At 42.7% G+C, this 25,721-nt stretch overlaps 1 protein-coding gene across 1 annotated transcript in view; it reads right to left on the minus strand.

Moving 5' to 3' along the window:
* Positions 1-24,928, minus strand: part of LOC139322747 (ubiquitin carboxyl-terminal hydrolase 12-like) — a 44,521-nt gene extending 19,593 nt beyond the window's left edge. The window contains exon 1 of the mRNA XM_070951954.1: positions 24,842-24,928. Coding sequence (XP_070808055.1) covers positions 24,842-24,889 — 48 coding nt within the window. The 5' untranslated portion in view covers positions 24,890-24,928. The remainder of the gene's footprint in view (positions 1-24,841) is intronic.
* Positions 24,929-25,721: the final 793 nt, after the last annotated feature.

Consider the following 25,721-nt stretch of genomic DNA (forward strand, 5'->3'; position numbering starts at 1 on the left):
CTTACAATGTGCTCAGCAATAGCCTTCATACTTTTGCATATTTATACAAAGACAGCTTATTGCCCCCACAAACTGGGTCCTCATTTTACCTACCTTAGAAAGGATGGAAGGCTGAGTCAACCTTGAGCCTGGCGAGATTTGAACTTGCAGTAATTGCAAGCAGCAGTTGTTAATAACAGTGCTTTAGTCCACTGTACTACAGGCATTATGTCTTCCTGACTCATTTTATGACTTCCCTCAGCCAGGACTACATAAGGTCTGGACTGAACAGCCATTTGAGATCAGCCAAAGGCCCTAGAGCTGGAAGGGACCTTGGCGGTCTTCTACTCCAACCCCCTGCTCAAGCAGGAAACCCTACACCAGTGATGGTAACCTTTTTTGTGCCGAGTATCCAAAGCGTGCGCACACTTGCCTGAACCCCCCAAATACAATGTGAGCATGTGCCCTCCCCCGCGGCCCATTTTGGTGCAGGAGGACTTCCAGGCCCAAAATGGGGCACAGGGGCGCACACGCAAACCCCCATAATGCAATGCAAGCACCCCCAGACATGCCCCCCACCCCTGCGCAGCAGAGACCCAAAGACCAGGAGGCGTGCGCACATGCATGGTGGAGCTGGGCTGGTGTTCTGACCTAGGAGTTCCTGATACAGTAAAAGCACACGATAAGTCCCAAAAACCCTCTTTTTATTTCAACGGCTGTGAATTCTGCTTTCACAGATGAATCCCAAATAGTTGTAAAGAATCCAACAGAAGTCTGCCACAGTTCTTCTATGAGGCTAAGGATGAGGCTGATAAGCACCCACCTTTATCTCCCTTGACACGCTGCCAAGACCTAATTGGCAATTAACTTTGCAAGGCCACACGGAACACAGAGTGAAACAGAGCTGCAGAAGTGAAACCAGCCAGCACGAACAACGTTGCTTCCTGCAAAGGCCCATGTGCCTTTGCTCCTCCTTTATGTCTTATGCCAATCATCTCCAAGCCCTACTCCCAAGTCGTCCCTTTTGTTTTAACTGTTCTTGCCTTCTGGCAGCTCTGCGCATGCGTGCACTGGGAACAGGCTCCCCCTTTTCCTCTGCCTCCCTGATGTCCCACTCTGGAGGCTCCGGAGTCCGTGCATAACTCCCGGACGGCTCTGACCCCATCTCTGCCTCTGACGCAGAGCCCTCGTCCGAGCCTTCCCCAGACTCCAGGACTGGCCCATGTTCCTCCTCAGCCTCCTCACTGTCTGACTCTGCTGCCAGCTCCACAGGCCGCCGGTGGACCACAACAGCTGGGGTGACGGCTGGCGTGCCCACAGAGAGGGCTCTGCGTGCCACCTGCAGCATGCATGTCATAGTTTCGCTATCACAGCCCTATACCATTCCAAGCAAGTGGCTGTCCAGTCTCTTAAAAGCCTCCCGTGATGGAACAGCCACAACCTCTGAAGGCAAGCTGTTCCACTGGACATCCTGTCCCATCAGGATTGAACTCCTGACAGTGAGCAGAGTTAGCCTGCAATACTCGATTCTAACCACTGCACCACCATGGCTCTCAATGCTATGTTAGTATGAGGTCCACTTGGCAGAAATGTCCCCTGAACTTTTGATGCACTTCTACAGTGGCAAAGAATCGTTGATAGTAATATGAGAAACATAATGACTGGGATGAAATAAATATTTTCCTGAAGGAAAGACTACCTGATTTACCACAATAATTTAACTCTCCTAGATCTGCCAACATGGCCAGTTTCCTCTGCCAGAATTAGCAGTCTCAATACGCTGGGAAGCCTTGGTAGTCAAGTCAACGCTTGTCCTCATGGTAACCCCGTTCTTTCTTCCAACTGAACTTATTTTCTGAGCATCCCTCCCTCCTGACCCTTGAGAAAAACAACTACTTTCTCCTGCTCCCTGATTACCCTTTGAGAAGAACCTCAACTAAGGTCCCTTGGAGCTATGAAAACAGAAGGCTTCAGGAACAGCTCAAGACTACAAGCCTGTTAATAAAACAAACAGCAATGGTAAACCTGGTTGCCATGGAAGAATGTGGGTTACCAGTTTATTTGACAACATTTGTGTTGACAGTCCAAGGAGAGGATTTAAGACAGACACTTCATATGAATCATCAAAAAAGTCTAAACTGGAACCTTCTTTGCCAGACCAGTAGAATCTTTTCTTGGGTAAACAACTCAATTAAATTGGACAGATATGTTCTCTTGTTTCTTACTCCAATATTTTATTACAAATTACAATATTGTAATAACAATATAACTCGCTACTTACAGCCTGTTTTTATATTTGATTTGTGGAAAACATATTGTATTCCTCCATCTTTTATAGCCTGTTTGTTGCAACAATTCTTTTATTGGGCAATGAAATGCATTCATGGACAAAATAAGAACAGATTTATTGCCTTACAAAGTTTCCCAGTAAAGATGCTTAAGACACATCATCTATTTGCATGCCAGTTTTGGACTGTACAAGCCTTGATTTTTAATTTTCTTCCCCCAAAATACCATTCTAGGTGATACACATAAAGCTTAATATATAGTAATAACTTTGATGCACTAAAGTTCCATTTTAACACTTGAGACATTTTTGTAAAAATAGTCCTAGAGAACATTTTAAAAAACCCATGTTGATTAAAAGAGCAGGATACAATAAATAGAAGAGTAGATACATTAGGCAAACATAATATTTATGTTTACCTAAATACAGCTCACTAATTCATGGGGTAATTTTGGCAAAAAATCTCTAGGGGCCAAGCAAAATCAGCAAAATTCTCTACCAAAATCTATTCCTTCTATTCACAGAAACCTCTGGTGAATCAGAGAGTCCCTCATGAGATAGTTATGAATGAAGTGAGCAGAATCTTCAGCGCTGTCAGTTTGGCCACTTGTGTTTTAGATGCTTCTCCCTCCTGATCAATTACAGTTTCCCAAGAGATGATGGGTGGTTGGGTCCATGAGATATAAATGCTTGATGCCTATGGAGATTCTCAATCGTCCGGGTCATGGTTGTCCCAAAAGTGCTAGTCCAAAAGGCAACTTGCTTCTCATCCAAGAAGATCCAGAATTGAAGACGCTACTTGGATGAGAAGCGAAATATTTTCAAAGAAAACCCCAAGAAAGTCCCAGTTGTCTTTTGGAAAAAAACACTTTTGGGGTGTGAATGCTTCTCTGCAAAAGAGCTGGCTTCACCTGCTTTGAAAGAAATGGCCGTCCAACCTCTTCATAAGAGACCACTGCTTGATCCAACAAATCTGGACAGCTTTTGTCAAGCCACAGATAACTGGCCTACAAGCTCCCAAAAGTTCCAGTCAGGCGTAGACATAACATTGAGATGGTTTTGACTGCATCGATTGATTACCTTTGGTGGGTTTGGGATAAGGGTAAGTGCATCATCCTGGCCTTCCTTAATCTCTTAGCAGCCTTTGATACCATCAATCATGGCATCCTTTCAGCTGGCTTAGAGGCCTGAAAGGTGCGGTGCTTTGATGCTTCTCCTTTCTATAGAATTGGTTCCAGTCATTTCCGTTTCTTCCAGGAGAGAAACTGAGTTGAGGCCCCCATTTTATGGGTTGCCTCAGGGCTCCACTTTCTCTCCACTCCTATTCAACATCTACATGAAGCTGCTAGGTGAAGTAATCTATTGGTATGAGGTCAAGTATTATCAACATGCTGATGATACTCAGTTATACATTTCTATCCTGGAGGACCAGGTGATGTTATCAAGGTTCCTTCCCACTACCCGGAGGCTGTGGGATTTGGATGGAGGAGAACAGGCCCTGGTCCAACTCTGGCATGACAAGATGGCTGTGAATTTTAAGGCCTTTACAGATCCAGAGATTTTCCATCCTTAGTTTGTCCATAAACAGAGTTTATGGTTGTGGACTCGTGAACGGTGGCAGCCGTGGCTAGGAAGAGCTTTGTGCCATTTGTCTTGTGCAGATAACTGTGACCAGGAGGCTTCCCGCCTTTCATGTCTTAGTCATTTGTGTTTGGATTAGTATAATGAATTCTATATGGGGCTGCCCTTGAAGAGCATTCAGAAGTTGCAGCTGGTCCAGAATGTAGTTGTGCAAAGAGTTCTCAGTACACCTGTATACATTTTCTTCCTGAACCCAGATCAATATGCAACTCACAGCTTAATATGGTTAAGCACATTATTGCTGTTTCAGTGATCCTGCAAATTCTGCTGCTGGGCTGCAGCTAATTCTGTTTATTTTGGGGCTTAGTTTGAAGACTAACAGTGTAAATTGTTTTATATCGTTTTAATTATAAAACTGGTCTGACAGGTATTATATCAAAATGAAATACATGTATTATTATTTTTAAAGGCACAATTACCCATTTATCTGCAGGCATTATTAAAATTGTAAATCAAAGGCTAGTAATCCCACCCTTTCCACTTCAAACTTGCTCAATCTTCTTTCTTTGAAAATCTTTTGCATCAGGATTAATGCCAGATAACCCACCTTTATTAAGAAAATTAGAAATGAAGATATAAGAAATCTACTTTATCTGATCTAATCTTGACACTCTCCAGTTCCACAGCTAACAATTATGCCCATGCCAAGCAGCTGCAAGAACAATGATTAGTCTGAGCACATCATCAGCATGCTGGAGGCTCCCTATCTGGAAGGCTCTTTGTTACAAACTGGAAAGGGAGACACAGAATCAGGGAGCGGCAAATACTTTTAAGGAAATTGTGCTATATATCTGCAATCTTGATGGAATGGGGGGGGGGATGAGGTATAAGGAATAAACCCCAAGACACATGGAAAAGATGCAGAAGATGATATAGGGAAAGGAATGGAGGGAGAATATTAGAAGACCTTTAGACTACCAAGGATGGAGTTTAAAGGAGGACTATAAATGGCAACCAGAAATAATAAGGAACTCAGCTTTTGAAAGGCTTCAAAGCCAAGGATGTTCTTTAAGCAATTTGAGAAATAATGTCAGAGGCCAACTGGTAAAGTATTTTAACGGCAGACTTTTAGATAAAGCAAAAGAATGAAGTCTGATAAAGACCAAAGATGAGGTGGAAAAAGATCACTGGATGAATCTGAGTTTGGCAAAGAAGACAAATGAACTAAAGGTAGAACTATATATACATTGAGAATGGTGATGTGACTAGCAGGCATGGAGATTAATGAATGGAAGGCTGGATCTAACAGAGGCAGACACGGGATTACATTGGCTTCCTCTGCTCTAATATACTGAATAATAGCTCCCATCTAGTTCAGCCACCTAACTCCTTTATCGTAACATATCGAAGAGACCACAGGTTGGGAAAGGCTGGACATGGAAAAGGAAAGGTATGGTATACGAAGACTGCCTCATTAATGTACAGGCAATCAACTGAGCCTAAAAATTTTGTTGCTAAGTGAGACATTTATTAAATGTATTCTACCCCCCCCCCATTTTATGACTTTTCTTGCCACAGCTGTTAAGTGAATCACTGCAGTTCTTAAATTAGTAACATGGTTATTAAGTGAATCTCCCTTCCCTATTGACTTTGCCTCTCAGAAGGTCACAAAAGGGGATCACATGATCCCCAGGACACTGCAACCGTCATAGATAAGAGTCAGTTGCCAAGTATCTGAATTTTAATCGTGTGATCAGGGGATGCTGCCATGGTCGTGTGAAAAATGGTGATAAGTCATTTTTTTCAGTGCCGTTATAACCTTGAATGGTCACTAAATGAACTGTTGTTGAGGACCATCAGTATAAATTCCAAATATATAAGCTGCAATGCATAGTGAAGCAAAAGGGGACACCAAAAGAGGGGTGAAAGAGCACTTGAACGCACAATGCGAGGGCCAGGAGGAAAACAAGCGAATGCCTAAGAGATGGAGACCTTTAACTTTGATCAAAGTCACTGAAGCTGCCAAGGAGTTTGAAGACAAAACAGAGACCTCAGCCACTACAGCAAAAATACATACCGTTTCGGAAAGGATGGTTTTGGTCAAGGACACAGGACAGATCACAAGGGACCAACAGCACAGCTTCCCAGCTGTGGGAAAAATACTCCCAGAGGTAATGGAGTTAACGAATTTAGGAAAGTCCTTTGGGGCAGATGGATTAGATCTGTATTTTGTATCAGAATACAGTATAAAAGCAGCTAGAGGAGGAGAAATGTTAATCATAGGTTGGATTTTACAGTCTGTATTTTATCTTTCGGGTAACTGCATAGTAGTATTCATAGAGCTGTAATGTGTTAGTGATACACTAACTTTTACTGCTGAAATGACTATAATCTTTATATCTGTCATTTTCTATCATCCTATGCTGGTCTATGATCCAAATAAAAAGCACTGTGTTACGTTAATGATATGATAGAATTTCCAGAGAAGATAGAAATCAGGAACCCCATACTAACGGGATCGAGGTGGCATGTGACGAAAATGGATGAAAACAGTGAAATGATCTTCTCAACTGCACTTAAAGGACAGAAGTGGAAGTCTGGGAAAGTCAAGGAGGAATAGATAAGGAAGTGGGGGTAAAAGAGTGACGGTGAATACATTGAATTTAGCTGGGATAAAAACAGGAAGTGAAGGATGTTGAGTCAAAGGGAAGGTCTTAGAAAAGAGTCAAAAGGTAGAAGAGATAATCAGAGGATTGCTAAAGTGGGTACCTGATTTAAAGTAACCACAAGTAGTCACTGACTTACAACATGCCTTTAAGCAACCATTCGAAGTGACAAAGGCAATGAAAAAAGTGACTTATGACTGGTCTTCAGACTTTTGAGCGCTGCAGCATCTCTATGGCAACATGATCCAAATTCGGGCGCTTGGTAAGTGCTATCTATGTATAACAACTGCAGCATCCCAGGGCCTCATGGTTGGCTTCCAAAAAACGATGTGGGAAGCCAATTTTTAATTGCATGATCCATTTAACAGCTGCAGTGATTCACTTAACAACTGTGGTGGAAAAAAGGCTGTAAAATCAGGCATGCCTCACTTAACAACCACCTTGTTTAGCAATGGGAGTTCTGGTTCCAATTGTGATCCTAAGTTGAGGACTACATGGTAAACTTTTTCTTTTCCCTTTTTAATTCAAATGATGAATTTTAAATTTGTCTTAAAAACATTAGGGTTGCTTAAATTGTCACGGGCCAAATTATTTAATCAGATTTTATACTGTTTTTAAGTTTTGTAATTTATGTGTTTTATCTGGCTGTTCACCGCCCTGAGTCCTGCGGGAGTAGGGCGGTATCTAAATCTAATAAAATAAAATAAAATAAAATAAAGTCAGCCAGCTCGCCAAAGGCTGCCTAAAATCAGATTGCCCCTAAGCACTTTCGTGTTTGATCATAGGATATAAGTTAAGGATGGCGCAGGGGTTAGAATGCAGGATCGCAGGGCTAACTCACTGCTCACTGCCAAGAAGTTTGATCCTGATTGGCTCAAGGTTGACTCAGCCTTCCATCCTTCTGAGGCCAGTAAAATGAGGACCCAAATTGTTGGGGGTAGGATGCTGACTCTGTAAACTGCTTAGAGAGGGCTGTGAAGCACTGTGAAGCGGTATATAAGTCTAAGTGCTACTGCTATGGCTATGCTGAAGGCGAACAGAGCAGAGAACAAAGCCACCAAATGAACAAACTACAGTACAGAATTGAATACTTTATATCACATGTGTCCTTGCGGCCCTGGACAGCTAATACAGATAGTTCTCGACTTCTAACAGTTCATTTAGTGATCATTGAAACAAGTGACTTATGACCATTTTTCACATTTACGATGGTTGCAGCATCCCCATGGTTATGTGATCAAAATCCAGATGCTTGGCACTTGACTCATATTTTATGACTTATATTTTATGATGGTTGCAGTAATCCCCTTTTGCGACCTTCTGACAAGCAAAGTCAATGGGGAAACCAGATTCACATTAACCGTTACTAACTTAATAACTGCAGTGATTCACTTAACAACTGTGGCAATAAAGGTCGTAAAACAGGGCAAAACTCACTTAACTGTCTCATTCAGCAACAGAAAGTTTGGGCTCAATTATGGTCCTAAGCTGAGGACTATCTGTACTGCAGCCCTACAAAAATATAATTTTTTAGTGATATTTATATGTACAATAACTATATATTTTACATGCAGCTGAAGACAATTCCTCTTCACTGAATGAGGCCCAGGCAAGCCAAAAGGTTGGACACCCATGCTTTATATCGGAGGCCCCCAACCCCAGGGCCATGGGCTGATGTCGGTCTGTGGCCTATTAGGAACCAAAACCAGTACCACCCTGGTCCGTGTAAAAATTGTCTTGCACGAAACTGGTCCCTGGTGCCAAAACAGTTGGGGACCTCATTATCACTCGCAGCTCTTTGCCTGCATCTGATGCGGATAAACCTTTGCTCAGCTACTTAACATGCTACATCCAGCTGTATTTGCAATGAGATGAGATGCTGACTAATGCCTTGGCCAAGCTCACCCACTGCAGTGTGGTTTGTCATGCTTGGAAAGGCAGGGTAAGTTTAACAACAATGCAAAAACCCTGGCCTGATCACAATGACTTATGGCAGAAGCTGCCCAGAGAAAATGCAAACTTCCCCATCTACTTCTGGCATAGGGATGAACTCACACAGGCAGGAAGGCCCCCTCGCTGGGCAGCAGCCCAGAAGCCACCTCTTATCAACCCGCTCAAACCAGTTTCACCTAAAGTCAGAAAAAGAAAAATTTCTGCAAACTTAGCTTCCAATCAGTTCAATTAATAATTTGATACCAGAATGTAACAGATTATATAATACTTTACCATCCCCTTACTCCATCCTCCAAATACTGACCCTTTCTTTCTGATAATATTATTATATCCCCCTTCTACTATACATTTCAAAATAACATTCTGCTATAACATTGTATAATAACTTCTGGTTTAGCATAGTAATATTATTATAACTCCCAATTTAGCAATAATCTGCCCTTTTTCTCCTCCCCCATACATATATCTCTTAAATCAAACCTTTTATGTCTATTAATATAACATTTCAAAACAACCTTCCACTTTAAGACTATATAATAAATCCTAATTTAACATTTAATCTTTTGTGTATATTAATATAACATTTCAAAGCAGCCTTCCACTATAAAGCTATATAATAAATCCTAATTTAACATTTATTCAACTCAGTCTATCCATTTCCTCCACTCCCATAAGTATATCTCTTAAACATCCCTTTTCTTAAACTAAACAATCAATAAACTAGCCTGTCTCCACCCACTTTCCTACAAAATTACCATACATAACAATTCTTAATATCTTTATTCTTCTGCCCACCTTACTAAAAAAAATATTCCCTTATATAGATAAAATCAATGACTTTGAACTTGTAATCCATATAATGTCTTCTATAATGTCTTTCAACTGGATTGTTAACTCCATCACCCATATTAGGGTAACATCACATCCTAATTCCAACAGAATGTTCCTCCAAGACAAATTCTTTTAAGTTAAAATCATTTTTCTGAGTCTGTAGGTTTGAAACTTGTTCACGTAGTTTGTAAATGGGGGAATCCCCCCCCGCTGCTTGTTTGTCTGGCTTTGTTAGTTTAAACGCCATCCTGCCACACAGACATACTCTTTTTTTAAGAAAAGAAAGCTTCTTTCCAAACAAAATCAGTATCAGATCTCCAGGAAGAAAGAAACATAAAAGTAGAAATTTTTCTTCTCAATTGTAGCCAGTAGTATTTATTCCGCTACTTTGTGGCTTATTAAGAAACGGAAGGACTTTCCCTTTCAGTTTTCCCTTCTCAGGTTTCGGCAGTCGCCATTTTAAAATTCTTTTTTCCTTTCTTCAGTATCTTTTATAATGTAAATGAAAATACTTGCGATTTAGGGTCACAGGTCCAGATCTCATCCTCTTTAATTAATCTGTTAATTTTCTTTAAAAAGCTTGTTCTCGTCACCTGGCTCTGCAAAAAGGCAGAGGTCTCCCGAAGCCCGGAGCAGCGGCGAGGGAAATAGGGAGCCTCATCTGCTTTGTCCCCAAGAGTAAAAAAAAACTCTGGGGACTTCGCAGAGAGCTCTACCTGCCCTCACCTGCTCTGTCTCACATTTCCTAGTCAAGCTTCCAAATTTTGATCACGTGATCATGGGGATGCTGCAACAGTCATATGTGAAAAATAGTAATGTCACATTTTTCAGGGCCTTTGTAACTTCAAACAGTCACTAAACAAGCTGTTGTAAGTTGAGGACTACCTACATTAAAGCAACAAATGTTACTTAGAAAAATACGAAATCATGAAAAATATTAAATAAAAGATGGTACCCATGAAGGGATGCTGATGCATTCCACCTCACACTTGATTCATCCCTATTAACTGATTGTCACTCAAACCCACTCATTTGCTTGCTGGAGACTCCTGTCAATTTTCTCTATAACAAGCACCAAGTACAGTATTACCACAAAGAGAGTAACAAAATCACCAAAGCTTGTAAGAGAGGTTATGAGGTGGAAGATTAGAAAACAAAAACTAACGAACAGATTAGCACACATCCAGGACATAATCAAAGGGTTATAGACAGAACTTGACAGTTGACGATGTACTGCTTACTTTATGACAGATGCAAACAATATTCTTACATGCACATTTCCGAGCTTGAAAAATCATGGATTAACCCCAATTTCACTGAAGTGAGTATTGAAATCCCAAATGCTTTCCTGAACACCACAGCAGAAATTACAAAGCACTCCTCTATTATGTCACTAGAGACTCTAGTGCAGTGTTTCACAACCGGGGCAACTTTTAAGACATATGGACTTCAACTCCCAGAATTCCCCAGGGAATTCTAAGAGTCAAAATCTATACCTCTTAAATTTTCCAAAGTTGAGACACCGCTTGAGTATAAAACTAGTGGAACCACCACAATATCCAAAGTGTGCTCTCTGAGATAAGAAACACAAAGCCGGAAAGTAAAAAAGCTAAAGAACAGATTTTTTTTTTTTTTTGCCTGACACGTGTAAAATGCATACAAGCAAATAAATAAATTGTGGCAGTGCTGTATTTTGCATTCCACCACCATGTCAGAACTTCCATAAAATCCTGTAAATCAGAAGTACAAAATATTATTTGGGCAGATGTCTGTCCTGGAGGAAGGTTGTCCATGGGGTCACGATGGGTCAGACACGACTTCGCAACTAACAACACAACAACTGGACAGAGCCTGAGTGACTCCAGTGGCCTTCCACATAAAATGAGGAGGAATAGACTGGATTAAAATGAGGAACTTCAACTTGGGTTAAGATTTGAATTTTATTTACTACTTTTCTCCTTCTGTCAATTTTGAAGTCGTTTATGGAGCTTTGTGGGAGCGTCAGCCATGGCCTTTGTGTCCTTTTTATGCACCAAAATCTCAAACACAGAATTATGCCCTTCAGGTAAAAATAACAATTCTAAGAAATGTTCAATTGCAACTGGATGTGTGTTTATTTTGGCAGTGAGTATGAAAAAGGTCAAAGTTCTGGAATAAGTCATCTAATGGCTTGAAAAGAAGAATGAGTAACTATTTAATAACTGTTTTAATCCAACCAAAACTCTGGCATTCTGACAAGCCAAAACCAAGGAAATCACAAATTAAAGCGAGGTGGATTGACACCTTTCACTGGAAAGATTGCTACTGCAATCTTTGCCCAAACCCTCGAATTTGAAAAACATATGGAAATATACAATATTAAATTGTAAAATAATTATGGATGAAATCTTACTCTATATCAGTGTTTTATTTATATATTTAATCCCACCTTTATTATTTTTGCAAATAATTCAAGATGGCGGACATATCCAGCCCAGCTTTCTCCTCCTGCTTCTTGTGGACTTCAATTCTCAGAATTGAGTGTCTTAAAATCTTAAAATCTTAAAATGGCTAAGGCTGGCAAATATTTCTCTAGATGCCTGTAACACCAATGCAGCCATGCAGAGCGGAGGCAGTCTGTTGCGTCTCTGGATGAGTCATGAACTTGCTACTCTCTGGGGTAGGCTATTCTTCAGCTATTCCTTAGAAAGACATCTCCAGCATACTGGCAAGCAAAGATTTAATTTAATTTAATCTAATCTAATTTCCAATTTATATACCGCCCTTCTCCCTGAGGACTCAGGGCGGTGTACAGTAAGGTGACCAGACGTCCCGCTTTTGGCGGGACAGTCCCGCTTTTGAGCAATTTGTCCCGCGTCCCGCGGCGTTTCAAAAAAGTCCCGATTTTTCTTGAGCCCCAGCTGATGGCTAGAAGAAAAAAAAACTGTTTAAACTCTTGCCCGGGGCTTCAAAGGGCCGCCCTACAGGCAATCAGTGTAAAGCAGTTTTTTTTCCCCCTAGCTAAGCTTCAGAAACGAAACCGAAACCGAAACCAGGGTCTTTGGTGCAGCGTGACAAAATGAGGCAGAGAGAGATTTATTTTTATTTTTATTTTTCCTCCCCAAAAAAGGTAGGTGAAAAACTGCAAACAATGGGAAATTTAGGAGGAGACTTCAAGATTTTAAAACACAAAGGAAAAAAAGCTGTATTTAACTAGGGAATTGTAATAATTGAGATACTATTAATTGTATATTGTGTTGAAAGCAGAAATGGTTAAGTTGTGGTTCGGAGGAATATATGGGAGAAATTATTTGGTTTATTATTATTGGTAAATATAATTAATTGATTTGTAAGAAATTGGATTGCATGGAAATAATTGGAATATTCATGTTCATATTGATTAATATACAAAAAAGATAGTTTTATAACTAATTGATTTATATTAAAATGTTGAATTTGTATTAAACAACTGTATTACATAATTACATAATTAAACAATGTGAGGATGGATATAAAAATAGATGATAATGGGAAGGGGTATAATATAGAATAGAAGGGAAAAATTGAATTTGATTAAGATTAGAGATGAGGATGAAGGGTAATATTGGTTTTTTAAAAAAATAGATGAGGAATAAATATGGCAAAAAGGAAATATAGAAATTGTAAATTTAATTGAAATGACTAAACGCTGTTTAAATTTGTGAACCAGCCAAATATTCTGTTCAAAGAAAATACATTGTATGTTTGTATGTGTGTTTCTAATAATTGCTATTTATTCATATTTGTTCTCTTTTATTATTTAAAGTTTAACAATTCATTCTTTATCTTAATATCTTTATATTTGCTTGGGGTTGGCTTTCTTCCCTTTCATCTTTTTTATTGTACAGCAATCTTTCTCCTCAAACCTACCACCTCTCTCTTTTCTTTCCTTCTTACTTTCTCTTCCCCCCACCCTCTTTTTCTCCTCCCTACTTCCTCTTTCTTTCTCCTTCTCCTCCTCTCTTCCTCCCTCTCTTACCCTCACTCCTACTCTAATTTCCATTCCTTCATCCCTCTCTATTGCTGTAATCCTTTAATGCATATGGACTACTCAGAGGGCTGAAAAAGTTTTTTTTGACTGGTCCTCACACTTTTGACCAGTCCTCGAACTTATGACTGTCCTCACATTTTACATTTTTGCCCTATCTTGTCATCATGGTGAAGAGAAGCAGTTGTGAAATGAGTGACATGGTTGTTAAGAATGCTGCATGGGCATAAATGTGAGGATGGTCATAAGTGTGAGGACCAGTCAAAAGTGCGAGGACCTGTCAGAAATGACTTTTTTCAGCTCTCTGGTTAGTCCTTTTGTGCATATGGACTACTCAGAGGGCTGAAAAAGTTATTTTTGACTGGTCCTCGCACTTTTGACCAGTCCTCGAACTTACGACTGTCCTCACATTTTACATTTTTGCCCTATCTTGTCATCATGGTGAAGAGAAGCAGTTGTGAAATGAGTGACGTGGTTGTTAAGAATGCTGCACGGGCATAAATGTGAGGATGGTCATAAGTGTGAGGACCAGTCAAAAGTGCGAGGACCTGTCAGAAATGACTTTTTTCAGCCCTCTGGTTAGTCCTTTTGTGCATATGGACTACTCAGAGGGCTGAAAAAGTTATTTTTGACTGGTCCTCACACTTTTGACCAGTCCTCGAACTTACGACTGTCTTCACATTTTACGTTTTTTTCCCTATCTTATCACCATGGTGAAGAGAAGCAGTTGTGAAATGAGTGACATGGTTGTTAAGAATGCTGCACGGGCATAAATGTGAGGATGGTCATAAGTGTGAGGACCAGTCAAAAGTGCGAGGACCTGTCAGAAATGACTTTTTTCAGCCCTCTGGTTAGTCCTTTTGTGCATATGGACTACTCAGAGGGCTGAAAAAGTTATTTTTGACTGGTCCTCGCACTTTTGACCAGTCCTCGAACTTACGACTGTCCTCACATTTTACATTTTTGCCCTATCTTGTCATCATGGTGAAGAGAAGCAGTTGTGAAATGAGTGACATGGTTGTTAAGAATGCTGCACGGGCATAAATGTGAGGATGGTCATAAGTATGAGGACCAGTCAAAAGTGTGAGGACCTGTCAGAAATGACTTTCCAGCCCTCTGAGTAGTCCCTATACACATAGCCATGGCCACCCGGTCACATGACCAGCTAGCCACGCCCACCCAGTCACATGGCCTCCAAGCCACGCCCACACAATAAGCCACGCCCACAATGGTGTCCCTCTTACCAATGTTAAAATCTGTTCACCTTACCCTATACACATAGCCATGGCCACCCGGTCACATGACCAGCTAGCCACGCCCACCCAGTCACATGACCAGCTAGCCACGCCCACAAAATAAGCCACGCCCACAATGTCCCTCTTTACCAATGTTAAAATCTGGTCACCTTAGTACAGCCAAGATAAGAACATAGAATACAAATATTAAAAACAGTTAAAAATATATATAAATTTGGCCCGAAAGTTAAGAAATCACAAACTAATTAAAAGAATTTAAAAATTTCTTCTTAAGCCAGCCCAGCTTGCTGGAAAAGATGGGTTTTAAGGGCACGACTGAAGGCATTGAGGTCATGGATTCTCCTTATCTCCGGGGGCAACTGATTCCAGAGGGTAGGAGCCCCCACAGAGAAGGCCCTCCCCCTGGGGGTCACCAGCCTACATTGTTTGGCTGATGGCACCCTGAGGAGGCCCTCTCTGTGGGAGCGCACGGGACGATGGGAGGTCGTCGGTAGCAGCAGGCGGTCTCGAAGATAGCTAGGCCCTATGCCATGGAGCGCTTTAAAGGTGATAACCAACACCTTGAAGCGCACCCGGAAGACCACCGGGAGCCAGTGCAGCTCGTGCAGGAGCGGTGTTACATGGGAGCGCCATGTTGCTCCCGTCACTACCCGCGCTGCTGCGTTCTGGACCAGCTGGAGCCTCCGGGTGCTCTTCAAGGGGAGCCCCATGTAGAGAGCATTGCAGTAGTCAAGGCGAGAGGTGACGAGGGCATGAGTGACTGTGCACAAGGAATCCCGATCGAGAAAGGGCCGCAACTGGCGAATCAGGCGAACCTGATAAAAGGTCCCCCTGGTTACAGCCGTCAGATGTTCCTCCAAGGACAGCTGCCTATCCGGGAGGACTCCCAGATTGCGAGCCCTTTCAGTGGGGGCCAAAGACTCGCCCCCAATAGTCAGTGATGGAGTCAACTGACTATATCGGGATGCCGGGAGCCACAGCCACTCAGTCTTGGAAGGGTTGAGCCTGAGCCTGTTCCTCCCCATCCAGATCCGCACAGCCTCCAGGCACTGGGACATCACTTCAAGGGCATCATTGGGGTGGCCTGGGGTGGAGATGTACGGCTGGGTGTCATCAACATACTGATGGTATCTCACCCCGAAGCCACGGATGATCTCACCCAGCGGCTTCACATAAATGTTGAACAGAAGGGGCGAGAGGACCGATCCCTGCGGCACTCCATAGATGAGAGGCCTCGAGGTCGACCTCTGCCCCCCTGCCAACACTAACTGCGACCGGTCGGAGAGAAAGGAGGAGAACCACCGCAACACAGTGCAGCCTCATTGGTGAAGGAGGAGGCAGGAACATAGAGCCAGTTTGGTCTACTGGTTATAGCACCAGATTAGAAAACAGGAGACCATGAGTTCAAGTCTTGCTTTAGCCATGAAAACCAGCTGGGTGACTTTGGGCCAGTCCTTCTCTCTCTTATCCCAGTCTACCTCACAGAGTAGTTGTTGTGAGGAAAATATGAGGGAGATTTGTTGGATACGTTTGCCACCTTGAGTTACTTGTAAAAAGAATAAAGGCTGGAAATAAGTAAGTAATCCCACTGCTTAATATTTCATCAGTATAATTTTCCTTTCTTTATCCTGGATTGAACAGACATAAGATAGCAGGTGCTTTAAGCACTCCTAATTATTCAATTCTATCCTGTTTCCATTTCCAAGAATGACGGATGGAATAGGCTGGATGGTCATCTCCTGGAGATGTACCAAGCAGGCGTTTCTTTGGTTCTTTCCAGTGCTAAGATTCTGTGTGGTCTTCCCAGACTGCCAGCTGCCCAGCCCCTCTGTCAAGGCGAGTGCTTTAAGCGTTCAAGATCTTTACTTCTTCTCCATCTTCTCACGTCAGCAAATTTGACAGAAGATGGAATGATGGCTCACCATGATTGTTTACTGCCAAGCAAAAATATCATGTTAAGTATATTTCTTTGCTTCCTGCACAGTTCCTTGTCCTCAACCGTTATCTCAAGCTACCATGCATATCATGTACCATGCTTTGGCACTATAGATTCTAAAGCCTTCGATATATATATCCCTATTTAACGTTAAATCCCCTTAGAATCTCCTTCTATATTCTATAGATACTTGGTCTCAACATCCTCCAACAAAAACCTACATTTCGTGGATGCTGTCAGTGTATGAGAGTTCATGAATTGGAATAAACATGGTAACAGGTCAGCCAGTGGGGACTGTCTGGTTACCCAGATGGCTCGGAGCCTGGGGGTGGCTTAGCTTGACTGATTTGTATATAAGAGTTGCTTTGCCCTTGCAATATAGCCTCTGTATTATATAGCTTCCGTGATTATATTGATTCTTTGCTTCTGGATTCGGTGATTTCTGGTTCTGGCTTCTGCTGCATGGGTATTGTATACATGCATCATGATTTATATTACTGTATATAAAGAAGTTTCTTTTATATATGAATCCTGCCGACATATTTACTTGTGTGCTGGGTGGATTGCTGCAAACTCTTAACAGACACAAGCCAAAGGAAAGAAGGACTACAAGAAAGCATACATAGTTAGTGATTTATGATCATGATTGGATTTGCAGAGAAAGAAATACCAGCTATAAGAAGTCCCCTCACAGAGCCGGAGAAAGCTGGAAGAATAGAGTAGCTTGGAAGAGACTTTCTTCAACGTCCCCTCGGATTGTTCTGGGATTGCAATTCTTAAAATTCCCACTTAGCTGTGACAGATTTTTATTTACATCTAGATGGAGTCTGCTTGGGTAAGATAATTATAGGGATGCTTACAGTGGATATAAAGAAACAGTAAAGGATTGAGACCAAAATTATACATTATAGCATGCAAGTGGTCCCCTTCTCAATTACAAGGAAGTCTCAAGTACATGCACTTGGTACACAAAACGGGACGGCTTCTAAGCTTTTCCAAGGTCAGCCTCTGAATCTTTTTCCAAAAAGAGCTTTACTCTCATGTAAAATCCACAGTCAGATAGTATAGTACAGGTAGTCCTCGACTTACGACCACAGTTCAGCCCAAAATTTCTGTTGATAAGTGAAGCATTTGTTAAATGAGTTTTGCCCAGTTTTACAACACAGTTGTTAAGTGCAGTTCATAAATTAGTCACATGGTTAAGTGGATCTGACTTCCCCATTGACTTTGCTTGTCAGGATCGCATGACCCTGGGACACTGCAACCATCATAAATATGAGCCAGTTGCCAAGCGTCTGAATTTTGATCACATGATTATGGGGATACTGCAATGGTCGTGTGAAAAATAGTCATTAGTCACTTTTCTCAGTGCCGTTGTAACTTTGAAGAGTCACTAAATGAACTGTTGTAAGTAGAGGACTACCTGTATCTTCATCAAGACCAGTCAAATGGCCCCCACAACAGCCTTCCAAGATCTCTGGAATGCCTCAAATGTTTTTTTGAAAAAGGAGAAGGAGAAGCAAGAAAGTGCAAACATTATAGAATGCCTCAAATGGTTTTTTAAAAAGTAGAAGGGGAAGCAGGAAGAAAATGCAAAAATTAAGATTAGGATATTGAAGCCTTGAAATCCGTGGTTCAAAGACAAGAAATGGGGGACCTTAAGACACTGTTGGTGTTTAGTTGCTGTTTGTTTCAGAATACAGAATCAGAAAATTGGAAGGAGATCTTTAAGGGATCCAGGTATCCAAATAAGAGCAGACAGAGGCCTTCCAAGCCTCAGTTGAAGTGGACTTCAACTCCCAGAATTCACTTCCAGTGAAGAGAACCTACCTCATCTCCTGGTCTGAGGTTCTGCTGTTGAACTGTTCCTATTTTTAAAAAGGCTGCATCTAATATTCAGCTGGAATTTAGGAACAAAGCACAGGAAGTCCTCGAATTATGACAGTAATGGAGCCTACCCATCACATGATGCAGGTCAGTCATGTTACTGACCTGATTTTATGATCTTTTTATGGTGGTAGTTAAGCAAACGCCACAAGCAAGCCAGCCCATGGTTTGTGATGGGCTAGTTTGGCCAATAACTGGAAGTACAGTAAATATTGGCTTTTGACAAAACTGTCACAAATCGAGGTCATGTGACCTTGGGATACTGCAAACAGCCATAATGTGCCTTTGACGTGATGTCCCGGTGTCTGGAGGCCGTGCGGATCTGGATGGAGAGAAACAGGCTCAAGCTCAACACATCAAAAGACCGAGTAGCTGTGGCTCCCGGCGTCCCGATATAGTCAGTTGGTGTCATCTCTGACTATTGGGGGCGAGTCGTTGGCCCCCACGGAGAAGGCTCGCAACTTGGGCGTCCTCCTGGATTCACGGCTGTCTCTAGATCACTTGACGGCCGTGGCCAGGGGGGCTTTCTATCAGGTTTGCCTGATCCGCCAGTTGCGTCCCTTTCTGGATAGGGACTACCTGCGCACGGTCACTCATGCTCTCGTCACTTCCTGCCTGGACTACTGTAACACTCTCTACATGGGGCTCCTCTTGAAGAGCACCCGGAGGTTCCAACTGGTCCAGAATGCGGGTGATTATGGGAGCATCATGGCGCTCCCATGTAACACCTCTCCTGCGTGAGCTGTACTGGCTCCAGATGGTCCTCTGGGTGCGATTCAAGGTGTTGGTGACCACCTTTAGAGCACTCCATGGCTTAGGACCTGGATATTTACGAGACCGCCTTCTGCCACCGATAGCCTCCCACCGGAGCTCCTCCGGGTGCCGTCGGCCAAACAATGTCGACTGGCGGCCCCCAAAGGGAGAGCTTTCTCTGTGGGAGCACCTGCCCTCTGGAACGAGCGCCCCCCCCCCGGGAAATACGGACGATTCCGGATCTATGTACTTTCTGTCGGGCTCTCAAAACTTTTTTATTTCATCAAGCCGGGCTGGCCTAAATTAACTCTCCAATGGTGTAATTTTAATTTTAATTTTAAATGGGGGATTTTAACTGTCGGGCCAAATTGTTAATATATTTTAAAATTGTTTTTAAATTTTGTATTCTATGTTTATTACCTATGGCTGTTCCCTGCCCTGAGTCCTTCGGGAGAAGGACGGTATATAAATTTAAATATTAAATTAAATTAAATATTAAAATTAAATGTGGCCTGATTACCGAAGTGCAGTCATGTGACCATGAGGGGTGGTGGTGTATGCCTGACAGTCAGAACCCTGAGTCCAGATCATAAGTACAGGTAATCCTCGTCTTACAACCACAATTGAGCCCAAAATTTTTATGTTGCTAAGTGAGACATTTGTTAAGTGAGTGTTGCCCCATTTTATTACCTTTCTTGCCACAGTTGTTAACTGAATCACTGCAGTTAACAACTTAGTAACACGGTTGTTAAGTGAATCTGGCTTCCCCATGGATTTTGCTTGTCAGAAGGTCGCAAAAGCGGATCACATGATCTTGGGACACAGCAGTGGTCATAAGTACGAACCAGTTGCCAAGCATCTGCATTATAATCACATGATCATGGGGATGCTACAAAGATCATAAGTGTGAAAAATGGTCATAAGTCACATTTTTCAGGGCTGTTGTAACTTTGAACAATCACTAAACAAACTGTTGTAAGTCAAGGACTACCTGTATTACCCAGATAGGTCAGTTATAAATTCAAATAGTGGCTAAACGACTGGTCATAAGTTGAAGACTACCTGTGCACAGCTTTTTTTTCCTTCTGCCTCATCCTGTCTCCCCCCCCCCTTTAAATAACACCTTGCCTGACAGAAGGTTCCGGGGACTGAGAAGAAGTCACATGCTTCAATGTCATTTTGGTGGCCTCCACGTAGATTTTATCCACTTATGGACTATTTATTTTTCCCCATGGACCAAAACTGCTGTAAGTGCCTTATTCACATTAATGCATTAGAAACAAACATAATGAGGTGAACAAATGCAACAGAAGCCAAAAGCTACTGATGGAAAAAGAGGCTGCTGTGAAAGGTCAAAGGCTTGTCTTTTTCCCATTGAGAATGTCTTTATCCAAGAATAGTGTTTCTCAACTTCGGCAACTGTAGGATAGCTGGACTTCAACTCCCAGAATTCCCCAGGCAGCCAAGTCCACCTATCTTAAAATTGCCAAGATTGAGAAACACTCTCCAAGGCTCTTTTAATGGCTAAATGGCCATGTAAACACCATGTACCTCTGCAGAGCGAGGTGTGGTTTGGCACGAGAAACTGGAACTATCTCTGGGGATGAACATAATGCAGGTGGCTTTCTTGGACAAGGGGAAGAGGTAAACTCCTTGAGATTCAGGGAGACAGAAAGAAGATAAACTGATTGGACTTGATTAATTTATCTCAGAAAGAGTTTTAAAGAGAAATATAGTCTTTGTCTTGAGAATTTGCCTAGGGGAAAAGAAATAGACAGGACATGGATTCCAAATATATGAGCCAAATGTCCCATTGATATTAAGCATCAAGGAGAAGATAGGAAGGGAAACACCTGGATATTTATTATTGTTATTCTTATGTTATCATTTTTAACTTATCTTTCAAAGCAAAACCCCTTAAAAACAGAGCATTCTTTAAAAATAAAAATCAAACCACAAAATTAAAGTCACGGGTGTCAAACTGGTGGCCCGTGGGCCAGATAGGTCACACGCAGGCCACGCCCACCCCAGCTCCGTGAACGGGAAAAATGAAATGTCACGTGACGGCAAAGTGACGCGGCGAGTTTGACACCCATGACCTAAGTGATCAGCAGAACAAGAAAGACAACTGCAACAAACATCTTATTTAAATGTTTAATATAGCATAACGTTTCTCAACTATGGCCATTTAAAGATACTTGGACTTCAATGCCCAGAATGCCCCAGTCACAACATTGCTTGCTCAAGTATTTTGGGGTGGACGTCCATACATTTTAAAATGGTTAAGGCTGGGAAACCCTGATATAGTGTAATTAGCCAACTACAAGCTAGAAGAAAGTAGTTAGGAAAGACAAATTGGAAACTTTGTTATGGGGGAGACAATTCAAAAGATTTGGGGACACTGATAAGAAGGCTCTGTGTCTGGTGGGCCAGACAGTAGAAACTTAGAAACTGATCCCCTTCTTCAGTTCAAAACTGAAGAAGCTACTTGGATGAGAAGTGAAACGTCTTCAAGGAAAAACAAAGAAAGTCCAGTTGCCTTTTGAAAATTCACCTTTGGGACAACCATGACCTAGATGACTGAGAATCTCCACAAACACTCAAAGACTGATCTTTGACCATTAATAGGCTTGGATTATGAAGGCAAACCTGCAGTCACATGGCAGCCTTCAGCACGAAAACCGGCACTTCACAAACTGGAAATAAATAAGGAGCCAACAAAACATGCCTGAGAAGACGTCCAAACGTCAAGCTCCTACAAGTGTTTGAGCTACAGATATCATTTCCAAGCCATCAGCAACATCAGCCCCAATAAAGCATGTATGGTGATTTGATCCTGTTTAATGGAGGCAAAATCAGTTTTCTTTAGATCACAGTTGGTAAACAAGCCAACAGTGTTAAATGATACACCCAACCACTGACACAATTGCGGTTTAACAAAATGCCACCTCCATGACAGCATCTCAACACCATCCCTGGGTCTTAAGGGCATGGTTATGCAACACATTCCCTCCAGGTATTTTTGAACAGAGCTTCCAGCAGCTGTAGTGCTGGGAGATGCAGATCAACAACAGAGGCATTCAAGGAGAATGCAAATCACTTCAGTTGTGCATTTCCAATCAGATTAACAGATTATTCTCACCCACAATGCACAGTTCCCATCTGGATGAAGTTTCAACTGCATTCCTTCATTCAAGCCAAAACTATCCCATGACACTTGAGTTTCATAATGGAAGGGAGCTAAAAGATGAAATATACAAACTGTCAAGAGATCTTCCCCAATAGAAGGCAACGAGAATTCCAGATGGTCTTTGCTGGAATGAAATGCTGTACAAGCATCAATCCTGCAGCACAAATTACTTCAGGAGAGATTGAATTGCTTGCAAGAGCTGCAGGGGGGAAGGACCTCCTCATTTGCAGGAGCCTTCCTTCCTTTCTGGTCTTGACAATCGATTATTTTCTCTCTCAGGAACCGAGAGGGAGAAATCTCATGTTTGCTGGCTGGAAAGGACCTGCACTGCAACACACCTTTGTGCTACTTTAAGGATACACCACTATATAAGAGCCTCTAACTCAACTTTCTGACTCAATAAAAATGAATTGGCATCAAAGGGGGCCAAAACATCTTCTCAAGGCTTCAACATATAATCAACTGCCCAGAGTTACTGAGAGTTAGGTAGCATATACATTTAATATATTACTATTTCTAGACATTTTAATCTCTCCATATTGTTAAATACAGGTAACCCTCAATTTACAACAGTTCATTTAATGACTGTTCAAAGTTATAGCAGCACTGAAAAAAGTGACTTATGATCATTTTTCACATTTATGACCTTTGTAGCATCCCCATGATCATTCGATCAAAAGTCAGATGTTTGGCAACTGGTTCATACTTATGATTGTTGCTCTGTCCCAAGGTCATATGATCATTGCAACCTCCTGACAACCAATGACAATGGGGAAGTCAGATTCACTTAACAACCGTGTTATACTAACTTATCAACTGCAGTGATTCACTTAACAACTGTGGCAAGAAAAGTCAGAAAATGAGACAAAACTCACTTAACAAATGTGTCATTTTGGGTTCAACTGTTGTCGTAAGTCAAGGACTACCTGTATTGCTTCTCATTTCACCTATTTGTTCCACCTCTATGCAGAAAATGTGACATAAAATTACATTTAAAATATGGGAATATGATCCTACTCGCTTTAATGAACCAAACTCATGGAATCTGCCCTGGTTTCCCAACAGGCTATATGTTGTAGCTTAGGTCCACACAGCACATACATGACTCATCTGTGCACCTCACGATGCATTCACACATTTCAAGCCATTTCTACCCCAGGATGGGTTTTCTGTGACAAACATATTGAGGAGAAAAATAACTAAAGTAAATGAAGCAGAAAGGACCAAAGAGGAACAAGAAAGCTGAGGAAAAAGACAAGTCGTCTTCTTTCTCTCAGTCCAACCCAGGGTTGTTGTGGGGAAAATAAGAGGAGGAGGAAGTGTATTAGGTACAATTGCTGCCTTGCATTATTTATAAACTAAAAAAGTAGAATAAAAATCAAATAAAACCTTATCAAGGAATAGAGAACCCTTTTTGCATTGTGTGCCAACTTAGAATGCACTCTTCCCTTATTTTGTTATGACAGCTTTTTTTTACTGTTTTTAAACTGCATGTTATGTCAGAATCAAATCACCAATAAGGCCAGATGCATTAAAATAAAACTGTCACATACATCTCTCGCTATATAAAACAGAAAAACAACGGAGTATGCGGTCTAAAGAACGTGTATCATAAATATGCTCTCATAAAAAGCGATGTCTCAGTCAACAGGGCCGTGAGAGGCATGGTCCAGAGGTGGCTCCAAACTGGAAGGATGTTTTGGAGTCCTTCCTTCTCTGAAAAAGAGAAATCCTGCCCACATCGAGGGAGCAGCTGGGGCTTCTCCTGAGCTGCTGCTTCTCCCGCATGGACGGAGGATGTGGATGATGGGCTTTGTCTTCTGAATCTGGCACCGCGCAGGGTCACCATCCGGGGGAGGGGGCCGATATGCGGGTTTTTTTGTTATTTTTTTAATTTGATTTATATGCTGCCCTTCTCCAGAGACTCAGGGAAGATTATAATGCGTTAAGCAATAGCCTTCATACTTTTGTATATTTTATACAAAGTCAGCTTATTGCCCCCACAAACTGGGTCCTCATTTTACCTACCTTAGAAAGGATGGAAGGCTGAGTCAACCTTGAGCCTTGGCGAGATTCGAACCTGCAGTAATTGCAGGCAGCTGTGTTAATAACAGGGTGCTTTAGACCACTGTACTACCAAGGCTCTGTCTACTTTTAATTCACACATAAAAATAGGCGAGGCGCCCAGAGGAGAAAAGAGACCCGCCCCCAAATTCAGCCCCGTTCCTCAAAGGCTTCTTTGGGGTCCCTTAAAGGGGCGGCTTTTCCTCGCCCCCTCCAGCCTTCCAGCCTCCCTCCCCCCTCTGCCGCGGGAGAAAGCACTCTGCACGTGCTCAGAGAGCTGCCCCCAAAACCGCCCCGGGGAGAGGTTTCCTGCCGGGCCCCACCCCCGCGCCTACCCCCTCCTCGCAGAGCCAGACCCCTCCCCATTTCCGTCCCTCCCCCGCCCCAAAAGGGAAGCCCCGCGGAGTGGCGGGGGGGGAATCTAATGCTGCGGGGCGTCCCCCTCCCCTCACCATGGTACAGATGGAGGCGAGTCTCCGGACGGTCATCAGTGTTGCCATCCGCGCGGCGACCTGCAACCCGCCGTCGCCGCCATGTTGGCCGCCCGCCGCCCGAGGGAGCGCCGCCGCCGGAGCCGCCGCGGCCGCCGCAGGTGGCGCCACCGAGAAAGCCCTCCGGGTGGAGGCGGAGGAGCGGCGGCGGGGCGCGTCACTCGCACTCGGCTCCGACCTGACCGCGCAGCCTCGAAAGGAAAGTTCCGCCCATCCGCCGTTCCGCCGCCGCCGGCACCGCCCCTTTCGAACGCCACGAGGCTCCGCCCCTTTCTGGGCTCGGCAAAACTAGGCGGAAAAGCGGGGAGGGGGAGATGCAAAAGGTCCGGGGGGGGGGAATCCTGGGAGGGGGGGCTGGGAAGGCCTTTCCCGCCCAGCCGGTTTTTGGGAAATCCCTCTGTCTCACCCATACAGGGGCTACAGGTAGTCCTCAATTTGCGACCACAACGGAGCCCAAAATTTCCGTTAGTAAATGAGGCAAGTCAATTGCTAAGTAAATTTTGCCCCCTTTTACGACCTTTCTTGTCACAGTTGTTAAACGAATCACTGCTGTTGTTAAGTTAGTAACCGGGTTGTTAAAAAGTGATTCTGGCCTCCCTGTTGACTCTGCTTGCAAAAGGGGATCCTGTGATCCTCGGGACACGGCAACCCTATACAAGTGGCTGGATTCTGATCACGTGACCATGGGGATGCTGCAGTGGCCGTAAGTGTGAAAAATGGTCATAAGCCACCTTTTTTAGTGCAGTTGAAAATTCAAAGTCACCAAACGAAATGTTATAAATTGGGGGTTACCGGCATTCTGTAGGTTCCAGCAAACCCGATGCTTCCTCAACATCCTGCA

The sequence above is a fragment of the Pituophis catenifer genome, unplaced genomic scaffold (genome assembly GCF_029215685.1).
Source record: "Pituophis catenifer annectens isolate HBS135680 unplaced genomic scaffold, rPitCat1.0.hap2 SCAF_11, whole genome shotgun sequence".
Taxonomy (NCBI): domain Eukaryota; kingdom Metazoa; phylum Chordata; class Lepidosauria; order Squamata; family Colubridae; genus Pituophis; species Pituophis catenifer.